The sequence below is a fragment of the Clytia hemisphaerica genome, unplaced genomic scaffold, assembly GCF_902728285.1.
Source record: "Clytia hemisphaerica strain Z4C2 unplaced genomic scaffold, Clytia hemisphaerica genome assembly, whole genome shotgun sequence".
Taxonomy (NCBI): domain Eukaryota; kingdom Metazoa; phylum Cnidaria; class Hydrozoa; order Leptothecata; family Clytiidae; genus Clytia; species Clytia hemisphaerica.
This window is the reverse complement of record NW_027103414.1, coordinates 1,542,031-1,554,005: the sequence shown is the minus strand read 5'-3', so window position 1 is coordinate 1,554,005 and position 11,975 is coordinate 1,542,031. Positions and strand designations below refer to the sequence as shown.

The 11,975-nt window shown below is 32.7% G+C and overlaps 2 protein-coding genes across 2 annotated transcripts; one reads left to right on the top strand and one right to left on the bottom strand.

Moving 5' to 3' along the window:
* Positions 1-2,248: 2,248 nt before the first annotated feature.
* Positions 2,249-3,658, top strand: LOC136797480 (dynein light chain roadblock-type 1-like). The gene is made up of 2 exons (XM_067054053.1): positions 2,249-2,372; positions 3,008-3,658. The coding sequence occupies exons 1-2, from the start codon at positions 2,368-2,370 to the stop codon at positions 3,462-3,464; spliced, it is 462 nt and encodes a 153-aa protein (XP_066910154.1). The 5' UTR covers positions 2,249-2,367; the 3' UTR covers positions 3,465-3,658.
* A 927-nt stretch (positions 3,659-4,585) lies between these two features.
* LOC136797547 (uncharacterized) lies at positions 4,586-11,917 on the bottom strand. The gene is made up of 5 exons (XM_067054129.1): positions 11,254-11,917; positions 8,263-8,343; positions 7,105-7,254; positions 6,028-6,301; positions 4,586-5,292 (listed from the first exon to the last, which is right to left on the bottom strand). The coding sequence occupies exons 1-5, from the start codon at positions 11,759-11,761 to the stop codon at positions 5,157-5,159; spliced, it is 1,149 nt and encodes a 382-aa protein (XP_066910230.1). The 5' UTR covers positions 11,762-11,917; the 3' UTR covers positions 4,586-5,156.
* Between the last annotated feature and the right edge of the window lie 58 nt (positions 11,918-11,975).

The following is an 11,975-nucleotide window of genomic DNA, read 5'->3' as shown; positions in this document are numbered from 1 at the left end:
TTTAATATGCAGTCTAAATTTATCACGATTTCCACATGAAAAGAAACCCTTTTTATCCCTGAATTATGATACATAAGCATACTGAAGCTCAATTTTCCAGAAAAATTAAGTATTGAGGCTTAGCCAAAGAAATTTTTAGAATCATAATTTCCAAAACTTCAGAAAATAACAAGAATGAAGAAGAGAATTACAAACAAAATTGGTGATTTTATTTTGTTTAATCTCTTTTAAATAACACAACTTGGTCTCTAAAGAATGTACACTTTCTAAACTTACAATAAGCTTTTCGTTTTTGTGAACGTAAAAAATATAAAATATCCTCTAAAATATTAACCCCCTTCATAATTTTTTTTACCAAGCATAGGGTTAAGCATAAGTCGAGGCTCAAAATTGAGCTTTACTTAAGCATAGTGAGCTTCAGCCGAAATTTACCGTATGCTTATAAAAAAAACGAGTGTATTTCAAGAGCATTTGAAAAAGATTTTTCCAATTTCAATTTGTGTTCGCGTTGAGCTTATTTTGTTGCTATGTGTTTTGTTATAAAATTCGGAGGAACTAAAAGAAGACCTAACCAAATGGAATGAATTTTAAAACGATTAATGAACTTGTGTAAATTTCAAAATTTAGAAAAATTCTCAACCAATAGAATTTATATATATTTTTTGTAGACTTGCCTTTTTTTAATTTTTATTTTATCTTATCAAACTGTATCATGTAATTTTTGCCCCAATTTTGTTTTCTTATGTATAAAAGGATAAATCCCTTAAATTAGTTTCGATACTCAAGAGAAAAAAAATGTATGACTTCGTCATTTAAATAATAGACTGATTCAATGTCCTTCATTTCAATAAACGTCAAATCATTCCCCGAACTTTTTTCACGTCGACTGTTGGTCTTTTTTTTCATATCAAAATTTTCCCTTCTATCGCACTTAAATTTGTCGTTGTTAAATTTGTTGTTAAATTTGCTTACCTTTTATTAAGTGGATTAAATTTTGAATGGATTAATTTTCGCGATTTTCGCCCTTTTCGCGAAATTAAGTCCTCGCGAAAATTGATCCACTTAAAGGGATAATCAGGTGGTTTGAGATATTTGGCATAAGTAATCTTTCTATTGTCCTGAGCAAAACCTCAAAATATTTGTACCTAAAAGTAAGTCGAGATATTTAAATTACAAGTTTTTGTCTTTTAGCGAGAAAACAATAGAATTTCAACGTAAGAACCGTGTGAGAACCTATTTTCAGAAATTTAAAATTGTGATATCTCGACTTTGGAAAATAGTTACCCAAACATACTTGGAGGTTTTACTCAGGACCGTAGAAGGTTTTTACAGGCCAAATATCTCAAACCATCTGATTATCCCTTTAAGGTATGTTTCGCACGTAAAATTGTTCTCGATTTTCTTCATTTTGTTTCTTTCAGATTCTATTCGGTCTTATCAAGAATTTTTCCTAAAGACATCCTAAATGCCAAATTTTTGTATTTTTGTCTGTTTGTTTCTTCTCGCCTGAATGACATTTCACATTATTTATAAACACCACCGATTTTCGGCTCAGGGCTGGAGTTGCCAAGAATTTTTCAGATTTCAGCCAAAAAGTTGTTGTTATGAATTTTAGGCCGTTTATCTCATTTTATGTCCAAAATGCCTCAAGATAGGTATTCGAATACCATCGGTATTCAACTTTGATAAAAAATAATGCCGAAAATACCTCTCAAGGTATTTTTGGTAGCTTTCCTGGTTCAAGCTCAGTTTCAGGGATAGGCTACTAAGGCCAAGTTGCTTAACTTTTGGGCCATTTTCCGGGCAACTCGGTTGCTTATAAAAAATGTGTAGTCCTATTTTGACCCGATTTTATTGAATTTTGAGAATAGAGAAACGTTTTTTTATAAGAGCATCCAAAATTTTTGAAGCCTTCGGATGTTCTTAACTTTTTGGGATTCGAACCTAAAAAGGTTCTTAACACGTTCTTATTTTAACCAATTCTTGACCATTTTCCTAAGAAATTGAGTGTTGAGTTTTGAGTCCATAAAGCCTTAAAATGTTCTTAACTTGTTCTAAACATTTTGGCCGTCGAAGCCTTATGTTCTTATATAGTTTGTTCTTATAAACAAAACGCGTAGGCGACGATGAGACCACAGTTTTATAAAAAATAACATTTTCATTGCATCTTATGAACAAAACTATGTTGTTCTTTTAAAAGCTGTATAAAAGAAATTTAATATAGATAAAGAATTTTTAATGAACTTTGCTTACTGGAACTCAGCAGCACAGTCGAACAGTTCTTTTTCATTTCTAATCATGAAAGCAGTTCAATGAAAAAAGAACCAGTTCAAAACGAGGACGAATGAAACTCAATTGAATATATAAATGAAGTAAGAATATTATTTTGTGATTTTGTTGCATTAAATCCAAACAGGGGGATGGACGAACCTTTTCAAGGCAAAAATAGATTCTGAGAAATGTGTGAATATCCCCTGGAAAATGGCGAAATTTGTAAAATTTGTAAAAGAACCCTTAGAAAAAAAAACTCTTGGAAAACTTCTTTTCGTACGTTAAAAGTGAGGGTGGACCAACTAGAATAAGTCTTTTACCCCCTGGAAAACTTTAGAATAACCTTTTACCCCTGGAAAAATGAAATGATACTCCTAAATATGAATGTCCTCCTGGAACATGAAATTCTTCTCCGTTTACTCCCTGGAAATGCCCCTCTATGGATAAAAAATGGAATGGGCCATTATAGGGGGTACAATGGTAAAGTCTAATGGGTACCACTCATATGTTACTGACGTTTGGCATTACACTGAATTAAATCATGATTAAATAGAGCTACTACCCATGAGATGTACTCGAAGACTAGAAGCGAATTTTCAACCTTTTCAAATCAAAGCAAGTAAGTTTTTGGCTGCATTACAGGTGATCGGTGATCAATTGAAACTCTTGTAATAACTTTATCGCGTCGCATATTTTAAAAACTGATTATTAAGTAAATGCTCTATAATTTTTCTAGTCACTGTACAAAGAACACCGATTCAAAATGCATCGAACGCATCATTTCAAACTCGACTGTTAAAGAGCTCATTTCCTACGATTCGAATGGTATTATTGTTCACACGACAATTGATAATGCACGTGCACAACTATATCGAAACGCTTTCCAAGCTTTGACATACACAGCTCGAAAAGCTGTCAAAATAATGGACCCGAATGACGAATTGAAATTTATACGCATGCGTGTGAAAGGTATTGAAATCATCATAGCTCCTGATGTAGATGGAACCTTAGCGATACTGCAAAATGTAGCTCCTTATGATCCACCCCACCGCCCTCCCAAAGAAATAGTGGCACAAATTCAACCAAATAATGCACCACCCATTACCACCGCCCCTGAACAAGGACACTTAGATGTTGAAGAAAATATAGAAGAAGCAGTTAAAACTCAAAAGGAAGAGGAAGAGGATTCATGAATCATAATCGTAATATCACAATCGCTTTGATGTCTATTATAATAAATTCTTACAAGGTAGCAATAAATTTGTGTTTAAAATGTGTCGTCTTTTTCACGTCAAAAAGCTGAATGACGTTTGAAAAGTCGACATATGTAATTAGTGAGTTTTGCATTATTATCATACGTTATAATAAAAATGTATCACAGTCAAAATATTATGGCCGAATTATTATTGTTGCATGAAACATAAAAATCTGTCTCAATATAATTGCAGCAGAGACAAAAAAGGCTATAACTTTTGAACGAATTTGAATTAGATAGCGGTTTTGTGCTTGTTGAAAAGACAAACAGGAGTGGAATATTATCATAAAGAAAAAACTCGAAAAAGATTGGAAAATGAAGATTGAAAATGAAAAAGAAAAAAATCGACTTCTTCAATAATTGTGCTATAATTATCCATGGAGGTATAATGAAACAGGAGAAGTATGCTATTGTAACCATGCTCGCCCTACGATTAAAAAAATTACGAGGTATGCATGCTCATAATCTCATATATCGTGCATTTTTAATGAGCTCTTTTGTTGATAGGTGAAATCTTATTGGCTAACTTAAGTGTTGGAAATAAGATGAGACGAGATTCATTGTTTCTGGCATAGGTGTAAGAAAATATTTGGATTAAAATAAGGCCTGTAAACTTTGCAATCCTTCATCAAATGACAAGATTTTTCGATCAACATTTTCTTCAAGGTGAACTCTATTGCTTAATACTTTCCTCCAAAATTCTCCAGCGACTTTTTGTCTACAAATTGGGTCTGAAATTGTGTGTGCTTATACAGAACTTTTTATTTTCTGGCTGGAGAAAATATCTTTTCAAAACAAAATTTAATGGATGACAAAATTGAACGCAAACATATTTCGTGGAGCTAAATTTTATTTTATTCTCGTATATTAGAAGGCTATAAATCTTCGATGCTGGTAGTAAGAATGTTCAGAGCAAACTTGAGTTCTACTAAAAAGTCGTATTTCATCGGGCGAGCCTAGAATTTCTTTTGATTTATTACATAAAAGAAATCAAAAGACTTTAACGACCAATTACCGACAAATTCATCTCCTGTCTTTCTTTATACCTCTATGAATTATCATTTTCACACGAGTGATTCTTTGATCTTAGAATATCGTGAAAAGATTTTTCAAAGAAATTTAGTCCATCGAAAAATATAGCACAACGTTTATCACTGATTGATTTCAAAAAACATAAAAAAACAACAAAAAAAGAGCCCTTTTTTAAGTCAATAAGGAAGTTTTAAGCTGTATTTTTTTAGCTGAATAAACATTTTTTGATTTCTTTTCTCGCATTTATGACGTTCTAAGATTAAAAAATTTCTGATATAAAAATAAAAATCATAGCATTATTCTACAAGAAGTTGATTTTTTTCTTCTTCATTTTTCATCTTCATTTTTCCATCTTTTTAATTTTTTATTTCTTGATAATATTCCACTCCGGATTATCTTCTTAACGAGCACAAAACCGCTATATAATTCTATGAAAAGTTACAGCCTTTTTTGTCTCTACTGCAAATTATATTGAGACAGACTTTAGTCGCTTTATATGTCTAATACGTGGTCAAAATGTCATTCATTCTACCTACAACTACCCCTCTGATACGCTGTAAACAGTATCTCAAATTGTGTCCGATTTAACTTTTAACCATCAAATATCTTCAAGATGGTGGCCATCCTTCATACCACGTAATCGATGGAAAACGGCCCCGTATAACACCAAATTCTTACGTCGTATGAATTCCAAATACTCGCATTCTCGTAGGGTAATACGACGGCAAAGTCTCCTATCAATAAAGGAATAGAAAAACGTTACCTTGGTAAAAAAAGTATGAATCGTATATTTGAAATTCCTAACCCAGCCATAATGTATGATTCCATCGACCCGTTCAGATACCAGCGTTTTAAAAACGTTTTTTAAAGGCTTTAAAAATTCTGATTTCATTCAGAGTAGGCATTAGGAAGGTTTGATTTTCTCATTTACAAGTAAAGGCGTGTTTAAAGGTTTTTAAAGTTGACAAAGTTACGTAACTTCCGCAATTATGGAACAAACGTTCGATTTGACTAAGGCTTGGCCTTACAAATTGGAACGTTTGCTTTAATAGGCCATTTCACAATCGCAAAGCGTAATGGGTAATCAGGACCATTGCGCGCCAATGACGACTTACTCCAAGGTTTTGAAAAAGTTTTGAAGATTTTTGCGTCTAACCAACGGGAAACAGTTGTAGGGGCGCAATCAGCTATCCATGATCCATTTCGACTGTGAAATGGCCTATATATACATGTTTTTTTATAAGCATATAAAAATCTGAAAACAGGCTCAGAGATGCTTAGGTCTAAAGCTTAGGCTCAAGTAATGCTTGCCATATGCTTAATTTTCCCCATATCTGAGCCTAGATATAATTACAAGTGCAATGCTTATAAAAAAACATGTAATGGCGGAGTTTCCTTAAGTTACATAAGTCTGGCAAATCCTGAAAACCCTCTACATATTAAATTTAAAGTAATTATCATTTTCTCACCTTCCTTTGCCACCGTTGCTCATTAGTGTAAAAATTGTGATGACGTAATTGGTGACAGTTAACAAGAAACCAGTGGTCGAGATAATAATCCCAAATATCATGCAAAACCAGAACAGAAGAAATACGTATTGGTATAAAATATGCTGACTCAGCTCACAGACCAATTTGTGTTTGTTGGTAATAAGAAACTTGATATCTTGAGATGCTTCTTGCAATGAACAGAACCCAAATGATGGAAGAAGATAATTTCCTGGTTTTGGACCTTGACGAGCCTCTGAAATGTAAATGAAGTTAGCTTGAATCATGTAAGGAATTATTAAAATTTGAAAATGGACACCCAAGATCCACTGAATAACCACTTATACCCATTCGCTTTAAATTTGCACTACTTTAGACGTACAAACTTTCGCGTTCAGAAACTTTCGCGAGGACGAAAAATCGCGAAATTCACGACATTTACTTTCGCGAATTTAGCGGAAAAATATTTTTCGCGAGCATAAACTTTCGCGAATCAAGACGTAAAATTGAGAATTTTTACATGAAAAAATGGCTTAGAGGGACAAATACTTCTTGGATTGGCTTGAAACATTTGTCCTTTGACTTATTAGTATTTTAGCAGGCTAAAAAGTGCCAAAAAGTTACATTTTATTTAAAGTTTGAAGTTTTACAGATTTTCTATTTCGTCAAGAATTTTTTGCGAGCATAAACTTTCGCGAATGGCCCTTCCTAGAATTTTTAAAAACATTTACTTTCGCGAAAAGGGCCAAAATTCGCGAAAATCGCGAAAGTTTCTGCTCGCGAAAGTTTGTACGCATAAATGACTTTGTTTTCATACAGAAACCATGTCAGCTTAGACGAATTCCTTGGGAGTAGTATTCAGATGGTAGTTAAACAGAGTGCAAAATGAATCGACCAATGGCCAATAATTTAACACTATCCCCAGCTACCCAAAGAGTGAAATGAGGCCATTTTAGGCACTGGGGGAGTAAAAAAATGTAAAAAATGGGTTTTGAAAGTTTACTCAGACCTTATTCCATAGGTCTTTGAAAAGTTCATATCATTAAAGAACACTCTTACCAATATACTCAAACATTACGTCATTTTCATCTTTGGACCACGTGACCCATTTCAAGCCATAGTTTCTGTAATTTCCACCAAGAACAATATCAGTGCCAATGAAAGCTACAATGTTTATAATGATGTAAAATATCTTGATCATCACATGACCTGAGAAAAAGGTTAAGGTTTTGTTTTTAAATAAGTTGACATCGTTTGCTTACTCATCAATTTTGAATTGCAAGCTTTTTCACATTGAATTGACAAGGATGTGGAGCAAGATTGGTCGGAAAAAAGGGAAAAGAAAAACAAGTTTTTGTGTATTCAGCACGAAATTGAGCAAGATTATATTCTATAACAATAATCAAGATGAAAATTTTAACTGTGAATTGCAAATTATCTCCTAGTACAACTTAAAATTCTCACAAAATTCTCATTTCATGCTCAAGGTATGTAATTTATGTTAAATTTAGGTTAGATTTGCATTCTAACCTAAGAATACTGTATAAATATTTTAGGATGGTTTTAAGTTAAGAAAAGAAGCGTGTACTTGGATAATTTGAAATCCTCTCTAAAAAAGGTTTCCAAGTTTATTTTCTTTCTAATTTTATCATTTGTGAAAAGAAGCGTGCACTTGGATAATTTGAAATCCTCTCTAAAAAAGGTTTCCAAGTTTATTTTCTTTCTAATTTTATCATTTGTCATTTTTATTCTGAAAAGAAGCGTGTACTTGGATAATTTGAAATCCTCTCTAAAAAAGGTTTCCAAGTTTATCTTTCTGTCATTTTTATTCTGAAAAGAAGCGTGTACTTGGATAATTTGAAATCCTCTCTAAAAAAGGTTTCCAAGTTTATTTTCTTTCTAATTTTTCTAAAAAGGTTTCCAAGTTTATCTTTCTGTCATTTTTATTCTGAAAAGAAGCGTGTACTTGGATAATTTGAAATCCTCTCTAAAAAAGGTTTCCAAGTTTATTTTCTTTCTAATTTTATCATTTGTCATTTTTATCATTTTGGTATAAATCCATAAAAATATACGAAATTTCTGAGCAAGTTCAAACAAGTTAAACGAAGAAAAAGAGAAAACAATTTCTAACTCAAATTGGGCATTACGGGAGGGCCTCGCCCTCCTATATGGCCTATGTCTAGTATACTCGTCATTGGCACTTAAAGGTTAACATACCTATGACACGTGTTCTCAATTTACTGCGTGGATTGATCTTGTAATTGAAGTAGTTTTTCACGATTGCATCTGGGTTGCACTCTTAAAATGAAAAAAAAGTACAAAAGCAAAACTGCATCAACAAACTTCAAGAGTAAGAGAAAAGCGATCAGACTTATGCGAGTCCAATCTAATTGTTGTTTTACGGGCCAAGCTACCCAAAAAAGAGGGTCGCTCGCATCGGTCGGCGAAAAAATAAAAATTAAATTAGAATTTCAAATATAAAATCTCCTAAAAAGGCAGCTAAAACCTACTACATCTTGACAAAAATGCGAAATAGAAAATAAAAAGGCGCAAAACACTGCGATCTTTAGAGTAATGTTTAAAAATCGGGGAAATCGAAAGTCTATTTTTGTAAAAAGTGCTGTAAAAGTTCTTAAAATAACCCCATTCTTTGGGTGAATAAAGCCCTAGTATGTAAAATTTTAACACAAAACTTTTTTTTAAAGACAGTTGTTCAAAATCGGATAATTTTGGAAATGTTTACTTTCAGCTCCCTCAATATCCCACCACATCCCGCGTGAGCTCCCTCAAAATCGGAATTGGAATTATTCCGGATTGGAAAGGAGTAGAACTTTGAAATTTTCACTGTATATTCGCTTTTTAGTTCATCATCAGATAAAGGGAAAATCATGTCTTTAGACATCATCGATTTTTCTTTATGACCAAAATTAAACATTTTTGAATCCGATTAAAGATCGCCGTGAAAAGGTCAAATTCAAGAAAAAAATGAAAAATTGAACATTTTTAAATTCTCAAAACCTTGTAAAAACTAAAAATCTTTTGAAAATTTGGCATTCTGTAAAGCAATGAAAATAAAAATGTACTACCAAAATTATTTTTATTTTTATTTCGAATTTTGAAATTTCAGGGTCGGTCGGGCCCGTAAAACAACTAATCAAATTGGTCTCGCCTTAGGTAAAAAAGATATAAGTGTTTCGCTTCACGAGGTCAAGAACTAGGTCGTAACGGTAATTGAAAAAATTATTAATTCAATTCGGGTTCTTATGTTTAAGCGTGAAAGAATCAAGAGAATCGATTATAAAAGTTTTTCGTGATCGAAATTTTATATCATCAGGAAGTATGAGAAAGATTGGTTTATTCTCTACAGATTTCAAAATATGATCGACCTTCTCTCGTTCTTTTTTTTAATAGGCAAGACCAATTTGATCAGTTGTTTTACGGGCCAGACCGACCCTGAAATTCCAATCGAAATAAAAATGAAATTTATTATGGTACTCGGGTAACTTAATGCATGTCCCAAAATTGCATTAATTTTTCGCCCCCAGTTCCAGTTCATAAACCATAACAAATTATATATTTTTGGGAGCGTAATTGGATGTAGAATATCGGATTCGGTGTTACTTAAATTTTTTCTCAGTATAATTAGAGATATTTTAAGAAAACCTGCTTATGACGTCATAATTGATGACGTCATAAATACAAAAAGTTGAATATCTCAAGAAATATAAATAAAAACATTATAAAAATTTGGACCAGTGATAGAGCACATTGCCACGATTCAAAAAAAGTTTAAAGTATTTCCCAAAATTGATGACGTCAGCAGAAATTGCAGAAATTCGAATTCTTGCAATAAAATGCCGACATCAGCTCATCTTCAATTTTTTTCAAAAACATTTCTCCTCCTCTTGGTGAGTTCTATCATTGGTCCAAATTTCACAACGTTTCGAGCATTAGTTCTTGAGATATTCAACTTTTTTAAATTATGACGTCATGAATAATGACGTCATAATTAGGTTTTCTTAAAAAAACTCTAATTATGCTGAGAAAAAAATTAAGTAACACCAAATCCAACATTCTATATCCAAATACGCTTCCAAAAATGTATAATTTGTTATGGTTTAAGGGCTAGAGTTGGGGGCGAAAACGAAAAGTAGATTTTGAATAATTTGGGACATGCATTAAGTTACCCGAGTAGTAAATTTTCATTTTCATAGCTTTACACACTCCCAAATTTTCAATTTTTTTTAGTTTTTCAAGTATTGAGAATTTTATGTTCAATTTTTCATTTTATCCATGAATTCAACCTTTTGTGTCTTTTTATTTTCTATTTTGCATTTTTGTCAAGATGTAGTAGTTTTTCCTTTTTAGGAGATTATGTGAATTTTTTTCGCCGTTAGACCGGCCCTCTTCTTTGGGTAGCTTGGCCCGTAAAACAACAAATTAAATTGGCCTCGCCTTACATTCTTTTTTGAAACATTTCTTCATCTTTAAAGGTTATACAAAATCTCTCAGTAAGTTCCAAAAACAATATTTTTCTATTTCTCAAGCAAAAACTAGAGGACCACATCCAAACCAGCTAGATCATCCCCAAATAGCAGATCAAGAATAGCAGATTATATGTACACAAGTTTTTTTATATAAGAACAAGCTTTTTAAGTATATAAGAACATAAGGCTTCGATGGCAAAAATGCTTTGTAGACTCTAAAACGGCCAATTTCCAAAGAAAATGGACAAAAAGGCTCAAAAAATGGTGAACAGAAAGCAGATGTTGAGAACATTTTTAGGCTTAAAACTCAAAAAGTTAAGAACATCCCATGGCTTCAAAATTTTTGGATGTTCTTATAAAAAAAAACCTATATCGTTAAGTTTAGAGATCTGACTTCGAGAAAAGGAAGTGTCAAAAGTATTAAACATACGCTTTTTTTATAAGAACCAGTGAATTTTAGCTCAAACTGAAGTGTTCTTAATTTTTTGAAATTCTCAGGCTTTAATATTCTTACGATGTTCTTAATACGGTTACTTAGTCTTTTAACTTAAAAAATGAAAATTGGTTAAAATCTGTTAAACTGTACATTCTTAGTGATTTCTGAAGTCTGAGATTCAGACTGTTCTTAATTTAATCTTAGGTTTTGGCCAATTTTTAGCCTCGTGTTCTTATAAAGATTCTTCTCATAAAAAAAGCATGTGGAATAAAACTGCAAACTTACCTGCTACAGATCCTTTTAGCGATACGATGTCCGAATTGACCAAGCGATGGAACGCGTACGGCGCGTAATAAAGTATACCAAGACCAGCAATCACAAAACACATGTATTGAAATTCCAAATAAAATGTTTTCTTCATGGGTATACATTTCGGGTTGTGACGTAAAGACGTATCCTGCGTAGCGCATAGAGTCCCGTCTGCATACATTCCGTCCATACGTATATCTCGGGGCACGCCAAAATACGCGACTTCATCATTACGGTAACGCAAGTCGCGAAATATGTAAAGTCCATTAATCCAGCAAGCTTGTCCGACGAATACTTCACTAATACCGAGAGCTCCAGGTTGTATGCAAGTGATTTTATCCGTATACCAATTTAAACCTACTAACAGAGCTCCAACCATGGTAAGTTTGACCATGAATATACGAGAGTATTGATCAGTGTAAGCGTCCGTCCGTGGTTTTATTGACACAGTTAAAATTTGTTTAATGCTATCAGTAATAGTCATCTTGTCTCAAAATTTAAAAAATCTTAAGAGTTCTTTCTACCTTTAAAAAATGAAACTTTTCACAATAAAATTTTGCAGTTGATTTATGAAATTGCCAATTCTTTTCAACCCTTGAATATATCTTTCCAACGAAAAGGTGGCAAAATGACACGTGTTTCAAGTCAGTCTACAGCTGCGATTTCCAATTCTTCAGTCACAAAATAAAAATCTCAGC